Source organism: Microtus oregoni, unplaced genomic scaffold, assembly GCF_018167655.1.
Source record: "Microtus oregoni isolate MIOR12 unplaced genomic scaffold, Mior012 000000F_ref0000247, whole genome shotgun sequence".
Classification (NCBI taxonomy): Eukaryota; Metazoa; Chordata; class Mammalia; order Rodentia; family Cricetidae; genus Microtus; species Microtus oregoni.
In genome coordinates, this window is record NW_024543059.1 from 92,029,730 (window position 1) to 92,050,639 (window position 20,910).

General features: G+C 43.7%; 1 protein-coding gene across 1 annotated transcript in view; it reads left to right on the plus strand.

The window, feature by feature from the left end:
• The first annotated feature begins 2,067 nt into the window (after nt 1-2,067).
• The window catches only part of Stxbp3 (syntaxin binding protein 3), a 49,314-nt gene continuing 30,471 nt past the window's right edge, over nt 2,068-20,910 (plus strand). Inside the window, exons 1-4 of the mRNA XM_041650554.1 lie at nt 2,068-2,201; nt 15,068-15,117; nt 15,595-15,676; nt 16,747-16,823. Coding sequence (XP_041506488.1) covers nt 2,153-2,201; nt 15,068-15,117; nt 15,595-15,676; nt 16,747-16,823 — 258 coding nt within the window. The 5' untranslated portion in view covers nt 2,068-2,152. The remainder of the gene's footprint in view (nt 2,202-15,067; nt 15,118-15,594; nt 15,677-16,746; nt 16,824-20,910) is intronic.

Genomic DNA, 20,910 nt, shown 5'->3' on the forward strand with positions numbered 1-20,910 from the left:
GATTAGATCCTGGATCTAAAAGGATAATAGCTTACATCTCAAAGAGACAAGATCCTATAGCCTCTGGATGCCTCCCTTGTTTAAGAGCCATGGCAGCCACTGTGATTCTTGTAAGAGAAGCTGACAAGTTCACACGTTTCTAAATATAACAGCCCAGCCGGGCGATGGTGGCGCATGCCTTTAATCCCAGCACTCGGGAGGCAGAGGCAGGCGGATCTCTGTGAGTTCGAGACCAGCCTGGTCTACAAGAGCTAGTTCCAGGACAGGCTCCAAAGTCACAGAGAAACCCTGTCTCGAAAAACAAAAAACAAAAAAACAAAATAAATATAACAGCCCCGCATGCCATGGAAGTTCTGCGAGAGATGCCACCAATCTGTGGGTTTCTAATGCCTGTCTGACTCAGTACCAAACCCTTCTTTTAGATAAGGAAAGATTGATATATTTTTTTGATTTTTCAAGACAGGGTTTCTCCGTAGCTTTTTGGTTCCTGTCCTGGAACTAGCTCTTGTAGACCAGGCTGGCCTCGAACTCACAGAGATCCGCCTGCCTCTGCCTCCCGAGTGCTGGGATTAAAGGTGTGCGCCACCACCGCCCGGCTGGAAAGATTGATTTTTGATTAATTCTTGTCCATCAATCTTGCCACCCTGCTGCCAGACCACAGACGACTCTGAGGAGCCCACCTGTAACTCACTAGAGATGCTAGACGTCATCCAAGGTTTGCGTCCCAACCTGACAGATGTTCTTCTCATCACCAGAGATGTGATCTCTACATGGATGGCAGCAGCTTCATTCAAGAAGGAACCAGGTATTTGCGGATGGGGGTGGTCACAGGTCAGAAGGAGGTCATTTGGGCACAAATCTTGCACAGGGCCATATCTGCCCAGAGAAGAGAAATAATTTCTCTGGCACAGGCTTTAAGATGGACTGAAGGGGGATGGAGAGATGGTTCAGAGGTTAAGAGCACTGGCTGCTGTTCCAGAGGTTCTGAGTTCAATATCCAACGACCACATGATGGCTCACAACATCTATGATGAGATCTGGTGCTCTCTTCTGGCATGCAGACAGAATACTGCATCCATAATACATAAATACATATTAAAAAAAGAAGATGGGTTGGAAAAAAAGGTGAACATCTACACAGACAGCAGATTTGACACAGCTTATGCTCATGGACAAATAAACAGAGGGAAAGACTATTAAAAATAAGCAGGAAATTGTCCAGTTGCATCTGTCTGCCAGATCTGTGTACTGGTCACAATACATCGGCAAGGACATCAAAAGGGCCAAAGCCCCCAAATTCAAGGTAACAGCTATGCAGATCAAGTCACCAAAAAGGCTGCTCTGGGGGAACCCAAAGTCCAGGGCACCCTGGAACTATCTGCTGTTCCTCAGCCCCCATTCTGCTTCGATAAAGATGTTCCTGAGTACGATCCCGAAGACATCTAGTCACGTTCTGACTAGATCGTTGGGGGCTCAGGAGAGTCGCAATGGATGGTAGATCTTGCCTGACGGAACAATCTGCTTGCCAAAGACAATGGTCCCAAACAGGCAAACTGCCTTGCAACATACCATGTACTTGTTACATAAGATCTCGGGACTCACTTCCTCTCATGTCTGGCTACCTGGACACTGAGCAAAACTTCAGAGCATTTCAGACTGATGCCTGACCTGCGCCTAGGTATGTGCAAAGAAATACCTGTTTCCCCAGGACAACAGAGTTCCAAGACACACATGTGGAAGATGAGCTCTTCTGACCTTCACGAGTGAGCCTGGGCGTGTACACGTGTGCACACATAATCCAGATAATATAATTTTAAAATACAAACAACCATATATATAAATTCATAATTGCATAAATCGTGTAAGTTCACATCCTTTTGTTTTCTGATGCCTAGTTGGTTGGATACTGAATTTTGATTTCCGCCAGGGGGCGCCAGCCAGCTCACAGACGTCCGCCCACACTGCGCAGCCTCAGTGCAGGCGCAGCCTGGGCACGCCCGTGTTGACGCAGGTGACGTCGCCAGAGGGCGCGGTCCGCGGAGGGGGCGGAGCCTTCCCCGCCGCGAGGGGAAGGGCCCGCCCCCGAGCGCAGGTTCCAGGGCCGAAGTAGGTTGCGAGTGGCAGGCGTTGACTGCGGCTCCACTTGGGGAAGATGGCGCCACCAGTGACGGAGCGGGGGCTGAAGAGCGTCGTGTGGCGAAGTGAGTGCGGAGGGGTCAGGGCTGAGACTGGAAGGCTGCGGGTCCGCCGCACCGGGTCTTGCGTTCCCGCTGCAGCCTCTCCGGGAGCCGCACGGGCAACTTGTTGCTTTGGGACCAGGTCCCTGGAAGGACGCCTTCCGGCTTGCCCAGCGAGTCGGGTTTCGTGCCAGCACCAGGGATGGGCGGGTTAACCACACTCGGCCTTCTCCCCGGCCTTGGCTTCGGCTCTCCCGGGTGAGGCTCACCGGCGAAGCCCCATCCTCGGCCACTCGGGCCGCCTTTCCCTCCCGGTCCCTGCGCTGGCCGGGGACAGTGTTTCCACTCCACTCCCCCCTCGCCCCACCAGGCTGGGACGTCTCTCCTTCCGACACAATCTGACCTCTGTGCTTCTCTATCCTGCCCTCGTCCTTGTGCTTTCAGAGGCCCCTTAGTGTCCACATTCCTGTTAGCATCAAGGGTTGTACTACCACGCTTTTCAGTGTCTTGTCCTTTAAAAAGTGCAGATGTTGCTGTTCAAGAGAGCCTTTTGCTACTGTTCCTGGAGAACACGACTTGCTAAACAACAACAACTACAACAAAAGTTCTTGAGACAGGACCATCGGACTGCTCAAGTCTGTCTAGCGTCAGCTCGCTGTATAGTCTGCTCTTTCACGGTTTTAAATGGTCTACTTGTTGGTTCCTGGTTTTCTGCCGCATCAACCACAGCTTTTATTAAAATTACACCAAACCTAGGCCTGCCAAGTTAGAGGAGAAATGAAAGCCTCAAACCGGAAGGACCTTCCTTGTTTGGCATCTCTGGGTTCGAAGTAATTATAGTTTAGTAGTGGAAAAGGAGTAACGTCTTATTAGTGTTTCTTACTCCACCTTGGTGAGCAAGAAACAGAATAGAAATTAGTTAACAGAATTCTGTCTTATAGAAGTCTTGGTATAAAAGTTACAATCCAACTTAGTAAGTACAGGCATATACTGTTTATATAAGTATATAAAGAGATTTTGTGAAAGACAACATTATCCTTTAAACATTTAGTTTGGGGACCAGTGAGGTGGCTTAGTGGGTAAAGAGAGGTGTTTGCTGCCAAGCCAGAGAACCTGAATTGGATACCCTGGGACCCATGTAGTGTAAGGAGAGAATTACCTTAGGCAGCTTGTCTGTATTGACTCTCAAACGAAAATGGGTGGCATTTTTGAAAATTGGGTTGTATAAATTATTTCTGAGTTTTAATGGTACGTTATGTCAGGGCTTATGAGAAAAAGATACCATAGTGCTAGTAATGCCAGTGTCAGTAGTGTGAGAGGGGGGCTAGAAGATGACAGAATTTCCCTCTTAATGTTAACTTGGGGTAACAGTACAGACAGGCTGTACGGGAAGAAAAAGATGTGAAGCTGTAAAATATTCTCTTAAACTTGTGTAACTAGAAATACAACCAAAAGACAAGATAATAATAACCCAGTGTTTATTGCATAAAGCATGTGTGTGTGTGTATATATATATATATATATATCTATCAATGAATATATATATATATATATATATATATATTCATTGAGGGGCTGGAGAAATAGCTAAAAAAATGAAAATAACTCACATTTCTATAGGCTGATGCATGGATGCATAAACAGATGCATATCTTTTTCCAATAAATATAAGTAAAGTGCCGATATATTTTATGCTATTGCATCTTGGAAACATGCTAAGTAAAGAGCCAGTCACGAAGGACCACATGGCATGACACCATTCATGTGAAAAATGTTCAGGACAAGCAACTCTAAAGAGACAGGAAGGAGACTAGTGTGTTCCAGTCTGGAGAGAGGAGATTACAGGGATGGGGTTCTGTGTTGGCTTTTGTTACAATTATTCTTTTGCTTTGGTTTTAGTTGTTTGAAACAGGTTTTCACTGTGTACCTGGCTGTCCTGGAGCTCACTGTGTCTGGGCTGGCCTTATCCTGAGCACTGAAGTTAAAGGTGTGCGCCACCACACAGGGTTCCGTTTTGTTTTTGAAACATGGTCTCATGTCCCCTCAAACTCAACTTTGTAGCTAAGGATGATCTTAAACTTCTGATTTTCCTGCCTTCTCCTACTGAGTGCTAGCATTATGGGTAAATCCCACCCTAACTGGTTTTATGCAGTACTGGAGATTGAACTCAAGGCCTTTTACTAGGTGAGCAGTCTACTGACTGAGCTACACATATTCCAATCCCAAGGAATGAGGTTTCCTTTTAGAGTAGTGTAAATGTTCTCACAACACTTGTTGGTCATGCAGTAATGGATGCATGACCGTGAGCTTGCTGAAAATGGGTAGGGTGTACACTTTTGAGTGAGTCAATTCTGTAGTTTGCGGTTTATATCTTGATAATGCTATTAAAATGAGTCTGACAAGAGCTGTTAAATCTAGACCCAAGAGTCAGGCATAGTGGCACATGCCTGTAATCCTAATCCTTAGAGGTGGAGGTACGTATCAGTTCACCCGTAGAGCGAGTTTGAAGCCAGTCTGAACTTTGAGATCTTGTCTCAAATAATAAGTAAAATCTACACCTAAGATTTATGCCTAGGTCTTTTGACTACAGTCAGGGTTAATGTTTGACACAGCTGTGGCTTCTGTCATATTTAAACTTTAGTTTAGGATCTTATTTTATACACAGTCTATTGCTTTAGCCTCTTAACCAAGCTTCAGAGTTCTTGCTTTTCTTTCTTTCCAGTTCATCCAGCAAATACTTGCCAGAGTAGTTTCTTTTATTAGTGCTGACTTGAAGACCCGCAGAGGCTCCCAGTTGCCTAATGTTCATCCCAGCCCACTGTAGACTCTTCCCTAGCTCAGTCCCCTATAGACTCTTCCCTAACTCAGTCACTATAGACTCTTCCCTAACTCCAGTCCCCTATAGACTCTTCCCTATCCAGTCCCCTATAGTCTCTTCTCTAGCTCAGTCCCCTGTAGACTCTTCCCTAGCTCAGTCACTATAGACTCTTCCCTAACTCCAGTCCCCTATAGACTCTTCCCTTACTCCAGTTCCCTATAGACTCTTCCCTAGGTCAGTCACTATAGGCTCTTCCCTAGCTCCAGTCCCCTATAGGCTCTTCCCTGGCTCAGTCCCCTATAGACTCTTCCCTAACTCCAGTCCCCTATAGACTCTTCCCTAGCTCCAGTCCCCCTTGTGTTACAATAGTGATTTCCCCCGTGGCCATACTGTTTCTTCTCATTGCATTATTTTATCTTCCTATCTTGGTGGCGCACTCCTCTGTCTTTTGTTCGCTTTCCCTTATTCTTTACCTACTCACATTTTAGCCTCTAAGTCTTACTTCAGATGGGCTTCTACTTCCATTAGTGGCTTTTATTTTCCCCCACCTTTCTTTGCGTTAGCATTTAGTTTACCCTTCCCACAACTGCCTAAGGGGAGCCCCTTCTGTTTTACTTTGCTTTGCTTTTTGTCTTTTCCTTTTGTTTTATTTCCAGACAGGTCTCTCTCTGTAGCCCAGGCTGGCCTGGAATTCGCAGTAGCCCTCCTCCCTGCTGAATGCTGAGGTTGCAGGCATGGGCCACCATTTGCAGTTAGGAGTCTCTTGAAAAGCTTTCATAAGGTAGATTCACTTTTTTTTTGTCTTACACCCCTTTAAGTTTGTGTGTGTGTGTGTGTGTGTGTGTGTGTGTATGCGTGCATGTGTGTGTGTGTATGCGTGCGTGTGTGTGTGCATGTGCAAATTCCAGTGCCCATGTGCATGCTTGCAGAGGCCAGAGGTCAATGTCAGATGTCTCCATCTAATGCTCTCTACCTTAGGAGACAAAGTCTCACTGGACCTGGAGCTTCCTCGGCTAGGCTGACTGGTGAGCTCTGAGGATCCTGTTTCTGCCTCTCCAGAACTGAGCTTACAGATGTGCTCACCATGCCTGACTTTTGTGTGTGCTCGGTGGGTCTGCACTCAGGTCGTCATGCTTTGGGTAGGCCCTTTACCAGCCGCCTAGGCTGTAAGTTTTTAACAGTCCTCTGACCCGCTCACCAGCCTCTCTTGTAAGTTTTTAACATCCCCAGCAGAATGTGGTGGGTAGTGTGTATTTTTGTTTTAAATAAATGACACACTTTCTTAAATTTTCCCTTGTTCCCTACCTCAAAGACCCCATTAATGCAGCATTGAATTCCTGTGGGAAAGTTCCCAGTGCTCTTAAAGCTTTTGTTAAGGTGGGGATTAACAGGACATGAAGAGGAAAACTCGGGGTGAACATGATTATCTCAGTTTGTGACGCACAGGGAGAGAAGCTGCACGAAATAGGTGCATCAGGAAAAGTTGGTCTGACGAGGTGACATTTCTCGGACCTAAAACACGAGACAGAATCAGCCATTAGGAACTACCTTAAAACTCTTTAAAAAGATGAGGGCGTGAGGTGATGGTTCAGTTGATAGGCGCCTACCTCACAAGCATGAGGACCTGCGTTTGAACACATAACACTCAGGTAAAAGTTAGGCACGGCAGTGTCGTCAGCTGGTCTAGTCGTATTGATGACCGTGTTCAGTGAGAGACCCTGTGTCAGAGGTTTAGGCTGAGAGTGGCGGAGGAAGGCTCTGCTGACCTCCAGCCTCCTTGCTCGTGTGCACACACCCACATGAGTTCTTCCGGACACCACACACAGTGCAAGGCATTTGTTACAAAGGTTGGGGGCGTGTAGAACAAAAGGTAGGTTGGAGCCAGTTGTTGAATGGTTTAGGCATGCTCTGGTTAATGGAGAATCATTGAAGATGACATTTCCCCTTCTTCGCAAATAGCTGACATTGGCGTTTTGCCATCTGTTAATGCCAAAAGGAAGCCATTTCTTGTTCCTATTTCTGAGGGGAAATGACCTTTAAATTTTAATTAAGTGTAATAAGCTATACTAATGTTAAGTGTACAGTTAGGTAAGTTTTTGCTCATGTAACTCCCACCTAAATCAATCTATAGAATGTCTCTAAGCATTTAGGAGAAGGTAGCCCCTCCCCTACCCCCCAATGAACACCGTTCTGACTTTTGTTATCATCCAGTAATTTATAGTATAGTCTGTTTTCCTCTTGACACTCATGTTTAAGAGAGAATCCTTCAAACTGCATTAGAATGTGTGTGTGTGTGTGTGTGTGTGTGTGTGTGTGCGCGTGTGACAAGCAAGGACTCTGTCACTGGGCTACATCTGGGCCCTGCCTTTGTATTTAGTTCTTGCAGTAGTCTTTGTTTTCATAGGTTCTAGTTTCATATACTATTTGAATTAAATATATAAGGTTGAAGAAATTATCAACTAGACTTACTGTATTGATGAATAAAATAATGGTCCAATAGAAAAATGAGCAGAGGAAATAAAAAGAAGCAACCTACAGACGACATAGTCTGCTTTTGACTTGGAGAAATCCAAATTAAGGCCAGATACCCCCTTTAACCCATGGCAGAATCAGGTGATTGATGTCGTGTAGCACTTGGAAAGCTGGCTGGTGGGGCATGATTAATTACAGCCTGTTGAGAAAGCGGCTGGCGACAGTTTAGTGAGACAGAAGACAGTGCTGTGTGATTTCAACAATCCCACCTGAACCTTTCATAGTAAAAGTGATAATAATATACACACAGACTTAAAATTTCTCTTCTCAAAGGATTTTTAAATTAGATTTTAAAATGTATTCTGTACATGCATGTACGCCTGTGTATACACTGTGGCACATGTGTGGAGGTCCCTGCCGGACATGTGGGTCCCAGGGATTGCACTCAGGTCACAGGTGTGACAGCAGGTGTCCTTACCCACTGAACATCTGACCCACCCATACTTGAAGTTCTTTTTTTAACATTTATTTTTAAGTATGTGTGTTTTGCCTGCATACATGTAAGTGCACTGCGTGTTTGCCCGGTGCCTGCGGAGGTGAGAAGAAGGTGCTGGGTTCCCTGGAACTGGAGTTACAGATGGTTATAAACCTCCATGTAGGTGCTAGGAAGTACTGAACATGGGTCCTCAAAGAGCAGTAAGCATTCTTAACCGCTAAGGCATCTCACTAGCCCCATTTAAAGATCCTAAGGCAATAGTATAGTACCAAAAAAATTGGGAAAATATAGCAACCTGGTGCATAAGAGAATAAGTAAGATGTGTCAGTATTCTTTTTAGTCACTTAAAAAGTTACTGATGTTAGAAAAAGAATAAGTTATCTTTGTTCGTTATTTATATGACAACTATTCATGATGCATCTTTAGCAGAGAGGATAATAACAGAATAATATGTATATGCCGAATCTTTTTTGTGATAATTTGATTTTCAAACCAGGACAAAGTTATAAAAGGGGAGGGGATATGCATTTGAGAAGTTAATCAGAGTAGGATGCAGTAGGGCTGTGGTTAGGCCGTGTTGTTGGAGAGAAGGCTGGAATTGTGGAAAGCTGGTGAGGAAGATGGATGAGAATAGTGGTGAGCTAGGAGCTAGAGTCATCTAACTGACATTCCGGGCCAGGAGACTAGGTAGTGGTGCTGTGTACTGATGAGGAGAAGGAAGGGGTGAGTTTGTGGGGGAAACACAGTTCTGAGTTACAGTACAGTAATTTTCCATGCTGGGTTAGGCCTCTGGTAGGCTTTGCAGATGTAAAGGTCTGCAGATCTTAGATACAGGAGCTGGACTAGAGATCAGGGCTCGGGTCACAGCCCGAGTGGTCCTGAAGCCGCGGGTTACAATGAGCAGAGCAATTAGAAACTAGTTACCTCTTCCCAGCTGAAATAGAGATCTTTTAGAAGGGGCAGGTTTTTTCACTCTTATTTCCTTGTTTATGATTTCCGCATTGCTTAGGTTTTAAATGTCATTCTTTTAAAATTCTAGCTATCCATAGGTTATTTCCTGTTTCTAATACATTGTTATCATGTTCTCAGAAACTCCTTTGTGCCTTAAGGTCGTATGCAAGTGTTGCTTGTGTTTCTTTCTAACTAGTTCTTGCATTCTGCCTTCACTGTGGCCGCCTTTGCCCTCTGCACTACAGTTGTGCACAGATTTCCTTTGTACCTAGAGGACCCAAGAGAGAGCAGGTGGGACTTGGTTTTCGTGGGTCACTGTTGGGATAGTGGCTGGGCTAATGGAGGCTGAGCCTAGAGGGTAGATAGAAGCCAGGAAGTGGAGTGTCTTGAATGTAGGGTTTAGATTTTCCTCAGTGGGCAGGTGAGCGTTTCAGGACTTTTTGGGGTAGATATTGTTATAACCGTGGGTTATGTTTCAGGAAGGTGACTAGCAGGAGTGTGAAAAAGGGAGAAAACAGCCAAGCCAGCTAGGAGACTATTACCCCAGCTCAGTGAAGGTGTTTGAAGTCAGGATGGTGCTGATGGCAGTGGCCAGTTGCCAGAGGACAAGCCATAATTCCTGCTGATTGAATGTGGAGGAGGAGAAAATACCCGAAGGCTGTGACTAAGAAAATGTCAGTAAAACAACAGCCATGAAGTCTAGAGCAGTTCTCGTGGAAGGCTGTCTCCTTGTGTGTGCAACTGCTTAAACCTCTTGTGTGTGACTGAATGAAGTCCAGGAAAGCGGTCCGTGCGATTGTTGAGAACTGATGGGCTGACTGATGCTGAGACTTCAGCAGTGAGCGCAGTCTCTGGGGGTGAGTATGGACCAGGCATAGCACGAGCATCAGTCTCGGGGCCACGGTTAGTCGCGGAAGGAAAGATGGGATTCTCTTCACTGTTTTCTCATATGAAGGCAGTACTTAAGTTCTGTAGTACTAGCTGCTGAGGGGTTCCTTAGCCTCTGCTCTCAGCGTCTGTTACCTGGGACCTGCCACTTCTTATCCGTGCTCCCATTCTCTCCGTCCACAGCTCACGACACTGACCGTGGAGCTATCTATAGCATCTCGGGCTGTGCTTTCTACACAGTGAAACTATAATGTGAGCTAGGTGATGTAGCTTAAAGTTTTGTGGTAGCCACATTAAAAAATAATAGAAATAGATGAAATTAATTGTAATTTACTTAACCTGACATAATCAAAAGTATAAGAATTAATAAGGTAGGGAAAAGGAATTCATAGGATATTTTGTAACACCCCCCCCCCACTTTTAAGCTTTAAATTTGTTCTCTGTTTCTATTGTTTTGGTGGCGCTAGGGATGGAACCCAAGCTTCACAGATGCTTGTCTTCTGCTACTGAGCCACATTCCAGCTCTCTCTTTTGTGTTATTTTATATCTCATGATTTTTTTTTTTTTTTAAAGTCAGGTTTACTCTAGCACAGGAAGACTTGGAGCTCACAGCAGCCCTGCTCATCCTCCCGGGTGCCAGAATTTTCCAAGTACGAACCACTGTGCCTGGCTACTGCTAGCTCTGTTTCCAGAGCTCATAGTCACATGTCCTTGCTCCTGTCGTCTAGGGAGGGCAGAACAGGTATAAGGTTCGGAAACTAGTGACGTGCCCCCCTGCTCCAGCAGCATTTGTTTCTTAGAGGGTAGTATAACTGTCGGGACCTGCATTGTCTTCCATGCTCAGCTTGCCGTATATGCAGTGAAGGAGTCTGAGTGTCTGAGCTTTGCCTTAAAACAGCCTTCATGTTTGCCTGGCATGTGCCATAGAAACTCTTGCTTTCTGGTTTAATTACAGTTAAATACTTCAGAGTTTTTTTTTTTATTGTTATTCCCCTATAACATAATCTACCTAGATCTTTCTATCTTTTTTGGGGGGTTGGGGGCTGGTGTGTGATAGATAGAGCCCAGAGGTTGGCAGTAGGTGTGCTCCTCTGGAGCTCTCCACCTTAGTCTCTCCCTGAACCTGGAGCTCATCGTTCATCTTGGCTGGCCAGTGAGCTCCGGGAGCCGCCTTCGCCCGCTCCCCATCCCGTTCCCAGCTTGGGTGCAGACGCTTGCACACAGCTAACTTCCCACATGAATGCTTGGAGTCAGGGTCCGTTCCTTGTGCTTGCACAGCCCACACTCCTTGGCCTCCACTGGTTTTGCTTTGTTTGGGTTTGGTTTGAGATGGATTTTGTGGAGCCCAGCCGGCCTCCACCTCTATGTAGCTGGCGATAATCTTGAATTCTTCTGCCTTTGTCCTCCTGTTACTGGGGATTTGGGTACCATGCCTCCACACTCAACTTTTGGGTGATGTTTCTTAACCCTTCAAAAATCTTCCTGATTACAAAATCGGATCAAAGGTTGTAAAATCCATGTGGGGTGTGTGTAAGGTAGTGCGGGCTCGCACAGGCTGCAGTGTGCCATTGGAGGTCGGAGGATAACTTAAAGGAGTTGGTTCTCTCATTCTTTCATGGAGTCTGGGGTCAAGCTCAGATGGTTCGGCTTGCTGGACAAGCAATTTTACCCACTAAGCCATCTCTCCAGCCCTAGAGCACAACTGTTTTTTTTTTTTTTATTATGTATACAATATTCTGTCTGTGTGTGTGCCTGCAGCCCAGAAGAGGGCACCAGTCCCCATTACAGATGGTTGTGAGCCACCATTGTGGTTGCTGGGAATTGAACTCAGGACCTTTGGAAGAGTAGGCAATGCTCTTAACCTCTGACCCATCTTTCCAGTCCTAGAGCACAACTTTTGAATACTGCTTTTTCTCGGAACACTTCTAACAGCAAATATGTTATTTTCCTTCTTACTAACTAGTTCTCCAGCTCTTCACATGCTGATGGGGTATCCTGCCATTCAGTGCAATTCTGACTCGACTTTGGGCCAGCTTTGGCATGGTTAAGGATTCAGACCCATAAGACTGCCCCAGTTCAGATGACAATTGCAAGCAACTTCCCACACTGCCCGGCTTGATTGTGCAGTTGGGGCTTCCTAGACTCTGCCTTCCCTCTCAGGTTCAGTAACTCGGGCCTTCTAACTCCTGTAAACTACTTCCTGTTACCAGGGTTTTTGTTGTTCGGTTGTTCTTTGTTGTTTTTCTAAAGCATACAAATCCACAGCCAGCTGAAGTCTGTAGGTGGAGGTCCAGAAGGGGCTTCCCTCCCTGTGAGCCGGGTGTGTCTCCATTGCTACACAGGACTGCGTTCAGTGACTCAGAAAGTGGGTGGGTTATGGGACTTTCGTTGTGTAGGCCTTCCTGATGAAATCAGGTCATTGCCCCTGTTGTCTCCTTAGAAGTCATAGCTTGGTCTTCTGGTGGAGACTGCTTGCTGCTTGCTGAAGCTAAAAGAGTCAGGTCTCCAGCCTGCCATAGATTCTCCGTCACATAGAAGTTTCAAGGATTTTTAGATTTATGACAGGAACTAGAAAGAACATATTTTTTTGAAAGATGTATTTTTACTTTTAATTATGTGTATGTTTATATGGGTGTGTATACAGAAGCATAGTTGTCTGTGGAAGGTAGAGGAGGGCTCAAGTTACAGGTGGATATGAGCCACCCAGTGTGGTGCTGGGAACTAAACTCTAGTCCTCCACAGGAGCAATACTTGCTCTTAACTACTCATCTCCTCAGCCTCCCCACCCCAGATATTTTTTTTTATTATGTCACAGTAATGCTTATTCATTAGAGTGTTAGAACTGTCTTTCTTTAGAAAAACATGGTGTCAAAAACTTGGTGGTAAACTTCCAAAAAGTATTTACCGAAGACATTTTAATTTAAAAATAGAAAAGTTTAGGGGCCCAGAGAGATAGCTCAGTGGTGAAGAGCACTGACTGCTCTTCCAGAGGACCGGGTTCGATTCCCAGCACCCACACAGCAGTTCACAGCTGTCTGTAACTCCCTTCCAGGAGATTCAACAGTGTCACACAGATGTAGATGAAGGCAAAACAAATGCTGATATACAAATAAATCTTTAAAAGAATAGGAAAGTTTAAACAAATTAAGATGTATGGTGGTACATCTTCAAACACCTGATATTTGATAAAGAAGCAAAAAATATCAAATGGAAAAAAGAAACCATATTTAACAAGTGGTGCTGACATAACTGGATATCAACATGTAGAAAAATGAAAATAGACCGATATCTATCACCATGCACAAAACTCAAGTCCAAATGAATCAAAGACCTCAACATAAAGCCAGCCACACTGAACCTTATAGAAGAGAAAGTGGGAAGTACACTTGAACACGTTGGCACAGGGATCCACTTCCTAAATAGAACCCCAGCAGCACAGACACTGAGAGAAACAATTAATAAGCCGGGCAGTGGTGGCGCACGCCTTTAATCCCAGCACTCAGGAGGCAGAGGCAGGCGGATCTCTGTGAGTTCGAGACCAGCCTGGTCTACAGAGCTAGTTCCAGGACAGGCTCCAAAGCCACAGAGAAACCCTGTCTTGAAAAACCAAATAAATAAATAAATAAATAAATAAATAAATAAATAGGATCTCCTGAAACTGAAAAGCTTCTGTAAAGCAAAGGACACGGTCAACCAGACAAAACAACAGCCTACAGAATGGGAAAAGATCAACACAAACCCCACATCAGACAGAGGTCTGATCTCCAAAATATACAAAGAACTCAAGAAATTGGACACCAAAAGAACACATAATCCAATCAAAAAATGGAGTACAGACCTAAACAGAGAACTCTCAACAGATGAATCTAAAATGGCTGAAAGACACAAGAAAATATTCAACATCCTTAGTCATCAGAGAAATGCAAATCAAAACAACCCTGAGATTCCATCTTATACCTGTAAGAATCGCCAAGATCAAAAACACTGATGACAACTTATGCTGGAAAGGTTGTGGGGTAAAGGGAACACTCCTGCATTGCTGGTGGGAGTGCAAACTGGTACAGCCCCTTTGGATGTCAGTGTGGCAATCTCCCATAAAATTAGGAAACAACCTTTCTCAAGACCCAGTAATACCACTTTTGGGTATATATCCAAAGGATGCTCAATCGTGCTACAAGGACATTTGCTCAATAATGTTCGTAGTAGCTTTGTTTGTCATAGCCAGAACCTGGAAACAACCTAAATGTCCCTTGATCGAAGAATAGATAAGAAAAATGTGGTACATTTACACAATGGAGTACTACACAGCAGAAAAAAATAATGACAGCTTGAATTTTGCAGGAAAATGGGTGGAACTAGAAAACATTATTTTGAGTGAGGTAACCCAGACCCAGAAAGACAACTATCACATATACTCACTCATAGGTGGTTTTTAAACATAAAGAAAGCCAGCCTACAAACCACAATCCCAGAGAACCTAGACAACAATGCGGACACTAAGAGAGACTTACATAGATATAATCTACATGGGAAGTAGAAAGTATAAAAAGACAATATCTGCTGAGTAAATTGGGAGCATGGGGACCTTGGGGGAGAGTTGAAGGGAAGGGGAGAGGCAGGGAGGGGAGCAGAGAAAAATGTAAAGCTCAATAAATATCAATAAAAAAACAAAGAAAAAAAGATGCATGGTGGTGTGTGCCTATAATCCAAACATTTCGGAGGTAGAGACTGGAGGGGAATTGGTTCAAGATTGTCCTTGAAAGATGTCAGATGCCCTGAAACGGAAGTTACAGGTGATGATGAGCTTTCAGATACGGATGCTGCAACCCCACCCAGCTCCTCTGCATCCAGGTGTGTTCTTAACCACCGAACTATTTTCCCAGCCCCAGCCACATGTATTCTTTAACAGGAAAGTAAATGAGGATGAAAAACACTGTGCAGATTTGCCTTGAGCCAGTGAAGGATCTTCCTATGGGTTTTTTTTTTTTCTTAAGATTTAAGAAAGAAGGAAAACCTAAGTCAGATAATAGTTTCAGAACTATTTTCTGGACATGTTCATGCACTTGTTTGAGGGTCTATCACAGTTTAAATCTGCAGGTTAGGTGTTGAACTGTGGTATTTTTACTTAGAGCTTACTCTGCAGTGTTTAGGTAGCTCCTCCACACATCCCAGGTTGCAGTTGTTCTCGGCCGTTTTGAACCTTTAACACAGTCCCACATTCTAACTGTTGCTCTAGATTTCTAACCCTTTTTTCTTTCTTAACAGAGATAAAAACAGCAGTGTTCGATGACTGCCGGAAAGAAGGCGAATGGAAGGTAGGAGTGTGTAATTTGCTCTTCTGTGGAGTGCGGGCTTCGGAATATTGTACTTAGGGTGTTTCCATAAGGTCATAGGCCTAGAATGTCACTTTCAGACTTCATTGCCTCCAAGCTGTGGCACCTTGGACAAGTCGCCTAACATTTCCCTGTGTCCTTGTCCAGAGGCTGGGGATGGTGACATATTGTATTATGCAGATATTAAATGTCTGAGCAGTACTTCTTGGCAATAATTCTGTAAATGACAATTACATTTTTGGAAAATTTGATGTAAATATTAGATATATTTAAAATGAACAAGTGCTGCTTCGAAATAGAAATATTTCTATTTCCTTACTTGTATGTAATATTTACATGTATGTGTATTGAGAAAGTAAACCACCAAATTATGCAGCTGAAGAGGAATTACTAAAATCCTGTTTGTTAATTGTTATTCTTGACAGCAGCTGCTTATGCTCTCTCTTGCTTTGTTTTAAGATAATGCTCTTAGATGAGTTTACCACCAAGCTTCTGTCGTCGTGCTGCAAGATGACCGACCTTCTAGAAGAGGGGGTAACTGGTAAGTGCTGCCCTGCTCCTGAAGACTTTGGCTTTGGGCTAGTGATACTCCTTCCGAGGATGGTATGTTTCCGTTCTTAGAGCTCTAGCCATAGCCGACATGTCGGCCCTCAGTTGTGAGATGTGGAGGTCGGTCCAGTATTCCTCAGAAATCCTGAATGTATAATATTTATGTTTTGATATTTATGAATAAAGTGATTGGTTACCTATTGCATATTCAATTTGCATTTGCTATTACACTAGCATGTTTTTTAAAAGAAATAAAAATATTTACTTTTAAATTTCATCACATTTTGTTGTACATGTGGCGGTCACAGGACAACCTTCAAGAGTCAGTTCTTTCTGTCGACCGTGGAGTTCTGGGGACTGAACTTAGGACATCAGTCAGACTTGGCAGTAGGTGCCTTTACTTGCTGAGTCATCTCACTGGCCCTGAGAATTAATGAAGCCGTGTAACTTGTCTAAATTCCTATAGGCTGCTCTGGTAGAAACTAGAGTGAAACCCATTGATAAATACATAGAGTACCGTGCAACTGCAGAGCTAACTGCACTGTGGGGGCCTTGATTCTTTTATAGACCGTTGTTCCTTATTGTCCATCCAATGTTAGTAGGAGAGAGAGAGAGAGAGAGAGAGAGAGAAGGGGGAGGGGTCACAGGACCATCTGCTGGTGTCAGTTCTTCCTGTCTCCTGTGGGAGAGGATCCTGGGGACCAATTTAGGACATCAGCCTTAGCAGTAGGTTCCTTTACTTCTGAGCCACCACACTGAGACAAGAATTTATTTTACTTTTTGATGCATTTCTTGTTTCTTCTGGCACATTGATGCTTGTTCAGTACTCTGGTGCCCACCTGTAAAAGGTCTACTCTGTCCCTCGGTGCTGACACAATGCCACGGACAGTCTCAAAGAAAAGAAGATACCTTTTATTTTTTTTAAAGGATTTATTCATGAAAAAAGGTCCAATATATAAAAATGTGTTTCTTTATTACTATTATAAATGTAAAATACAATGAAGTTTATTTTAAAATATTTTAAACTTTGGTTCTATCAAATGACTTTTTTGTTGTTATCAGTTGTAGAGAATATTTATAAGAATCGCGAACCTGTCAGACAAATGAAAGCTCTTTATTTTATCTCTCCGACATCAAAAGTGAGTATTTTCAGTCCTGAGAGTGAGGATGGGGCTGGGTGTGCTCTCACACGTGCAAGACGCTGTAAACCCAGAACTTAAGACTTTGTTAATTGATTTTTATTTTGTATGTATGGTAGTCTTTCTGCTTTCTTACGTGTGCACATGTGTGCAGGTACCCACGGAGGCCGGAAGGGAGTATTAGATCCCCTGTAACGGGAACTTCAGGAGAGTGTCACTGCTGAGCAGCCTCCAGCCCCCAGCCCTTAACAGTGACACTCAAACAGTGATCAGTTTCTTCACTAAGTAGTAAATATGCCTTATTAGAAGATTATTTCTATTAACTGCTTTATTTATGAAAGTTTTTCTGTATTATGTTTTATTTGTATTCCTCCTAGTAGAAATGTATAAGGAAAGATTTCCTTTCTCCTATCATATATAAAAGCAGAATTAATGCTATAAAATGGTAGTTTCTTACAGCATTTGAGATTCACATAGCTCCTTATTGACCCTTAATTTTGGAAGAGATGGAAATGTAGACAAATAAGTCTTTTAAAAGATAATTTTAATGCCGGGCAGTGGTGGCGCACGCCTTTAATCCCAGCACTCGGGAGGCAGAGGCAGGTGGATCTCTGTGAGTTCGAGGCCAGCCTGGTCTACAAGAGCTAGTTCCAGGACAGGAACCCAAAGCTACGGAGAAACCCTGTCTCGAAAATAAAAAAAAAAAAAGATAATTTTAAAAAGACGTATTTGTCTATATTTTATGTGTGTAAATGTTTTGCCTACATGTGCATATGTGCATCATGCATGTGCTTGGTGCCCATGAAAGCCAGAAAAGGGCACCAGATCCCTGGAACTGGAGTTACAGGCCATTGTAAGCCCCTCCCCTCCCCTGTGGTGCTGGGTCCTCATGAAGAACTGTAAGCACTCTTAGCCTCTTGAGCCACCTCCCCATCCTTGAGCAATGTCTTTATCTTACTGATTTTCCTGTAGTATACATGTTTATATAGAGATCTATGTGTGTATATGTGTGTTTTATGTCAAAGAAATGTCTTCAGTTTTTCTTTTGACAAATATGACTTGACTTACTTCTTGAGCCAAACTTGAAGTATAGAATTGAATTCATGTTTTTTTCCATGCAATATCTTCTTGGGTTTTTTTTTTTTTTTTTGAGACAAGTTCTCACTATGTGTTTTAGACCGGCCTGGAAGTCACTATTTAAAGTGACTTCAGGCTGGTCTCAAACTCATAGACTCCTGGTTCAGCCTCCTAAATGCTAGGATTACAGGCATAAGCCACCGCGCCCAGCTCTTTGTAATGTCTGAGAAGGCGTTTTTCCAGCACCTTTTTTCACCCCACTTCTAACTCTTAGATATTAGAGAAGTGAGCAAACAGAAAAACAGTACACAAAAAATAATCTGCATATTGGCTGCTAGGAACACAGTGGGTTTTTTAAAATGGTATTTTATCGTTTATCCATGAAGTAATATAGTACAACAAGAAAAAAATTATGACTGGAAAAAAAATGCAACCTAAAAACACCATGTTTAGCGGAGCGTGTGGCTCATGCCTTTAATTCCAGATCTTGGAATGCAGGAGGAGATGGATCTCTGAATTTGAGGCCTACCTGGTCTATGTAGCACCTAACAAACCGTCAAAAGGGTTGTGTGTGCTCCTGCGCTCTCTCACTCTCAGTTATTCTAGCTATCTACGGTAAATGAAGCAAAGCAACATATACTCTTTCGGTTTTTCGAGACAGGGTTTCTCTGTAGCTTTGGAGCCTGTCCTGGAACTAGCTCATGTAGACCAGGCTGGTCTCGAACTCACAGAGATCCACCTGACTCTGCCTCCCGAGTGCTGGGATTAAAGGCATGTGCCACCACTGCCCGGCTCTTAACATATACTCTTATACTGAAAGTAAGACTATCTGTGTAAGAAACTGGGTTCGCCATTTTCTTTTTAAAAATATTTATTTATTTATTTATTTATTATGTATACAATATTCTGTCTGTGTGTATGCCTGCAGGCCAGAAGACGGCACCAGACCTCATTACAGATGGTTGTGAGCCACCATGTGGTTGCTGGGAATTGAACTCAGGACCTTTGGAAGAGCAGGCAATGCTCTTAACCTCTGAGCCATCTCTCCAGCCCCTGGGTTCGCCATTTTCAAGAAGATTTTAAAAATATTTTTTAAATATTCAGTAAGAAATAAATGTAATCATTTAATTAAGATGATAGAAATAAATTGATTAAATTCTGGTAATTGATAAATTGTAGTATAAAAGACCATGTGGTCATTAAAAATAAGATTTATATTGATTTAATTACTTGGAAATTCATTTTTAATGTTCAGTGACAAAAGAATGTACAATTACATATTCAATAAAGTAGCAATTTAGAGAAGGCAGTACCTGACATGGCCCTAGTACTACCCACAACCAACTCAGCATCGCTTCTCACCTTGAATGGGTGGCCTGCAAGCTTTATTGGCCTCTGGGCAGGTGACTGAGGCTTTGGAGTCTTTGGGAGCACTGTGAAGATTGTGAAATTTGCTTCCCAGGGCTGGGAGAGCCAGAGACCAGGGTCAGGGTTCCCAGATGAGAATCATAGACAGATTCCAGGAGGTTGGCTGGAGAAGAGGCTAAGGGAGGTCAGCTGGTGTCAGGAGGGCCTTAGTAGTTTGTGTACTTGGCTTAGGTGGTTTGCCCTTGGGAAGGAAAACTTCTTTGCCTTCCTGCTCCTATGGAAGAGCTGTATTTAGGATTGTCCCAGAGTTGAGCCTAATTCCCGTGTGACTGATAAAGGAAAGCATCCAGCCACATACCTGAGGAGGTCCAGCTGCCACAGAGAGGACATCCAGCGAGATGAAGAGAACCTCCAGCTAGGGACATCAGTGCTTGAAGAGTTTGCTGTTGTGAGCAGAAAAGTAGCACAGCGTGGAGAGACCCACGCGGCTGTTTAAACAGCTGATGGAAGGAAAGGGTTCTCTCCAGAAATTTGAATTAGTGGTCTCTAAGATCAAAATGGATACCTGTAAGGCAAAAGGAAAAGTTAGTCATTAGAGACTTAGATCTGTGGAGTGTTACAGAGATGGAGTTTGCAAGAGAAGAAGGGTCAGATTTGTTTTCATTTTCCCATTCAAATCATTAACATTTTTTTTTTTTTTTAATTTTCGAGACAGGGTTTCTCTGTAGCTTTTTGGTTCCTGTCCTGGAACTAGCTCTTGTAGACCAGACTGGCCTCGAACTCACAGAGATCCACCTGCCTCTGCCTCCTTTGACTCCTTTGCTGGATTTTGGGACCCTACTAATACTGGGTCACCTTCCCCAGCCTTAACACAAGGGGAGGTACTTAGTCTTACTGCAATTTGTATGCCATGTTTTGTTGATACCCATGTGAAGCCTGACCTTTTCTGAACAGAAGGGAAGGAGAAGTGGGTTGGGGGTGGGAGGTGGCGGGGAGGGATGAGAAACTGCCTTCAGGATATAAAATAAATTTATCTTTTAAATTTACTTTTATTTTACATGCATGTATCTTTTGCCTGTATGTATGTCTACATACCACATGTGTTCATGGGTGCCTGCAGATCCAGAAAAAGGCATCAAATACCCTGGCACTGAGGGTGAGGACAGCTGGGAGCTCTGCTCAGGTGCTCTACAAAAGCAGTCTCTCCAGCCCCGCCTATCTCTCTTTCTCAGTCTGTCGCATACGGCATCCCCTGTTCCCTTCCTCCCTGAGGTGCCCACCACACTCGCAGTCACACTTCCTCAGTAATTAGTCTTGGTGATCTCATTGTCAGGTAGTGCTGCCAGTACCTTGGCTTCTCAGTTCCTTGATCTGTTGTCATCCAATAATCTTACCATCTGTTGTCTGTGTCCTAGACAGCCTCTTTGCCCATAACACCATCCATGTATTCATGTTTCCTTCTCGCGTGTGACCTTATTCTGTGGTCTTAGCTGACACTGACTGGAGAAGTGGTTAGCTTTAAAGATCCGTTCGTAGGTTAGACTTTTAGCCAGTAAGGGGTTATTTTATTGAGATATTATAAACTTGGTTACTTCAAAGCTAGCATTTTGAAATCAGTATTTAATAAAATATGTGTTAACAT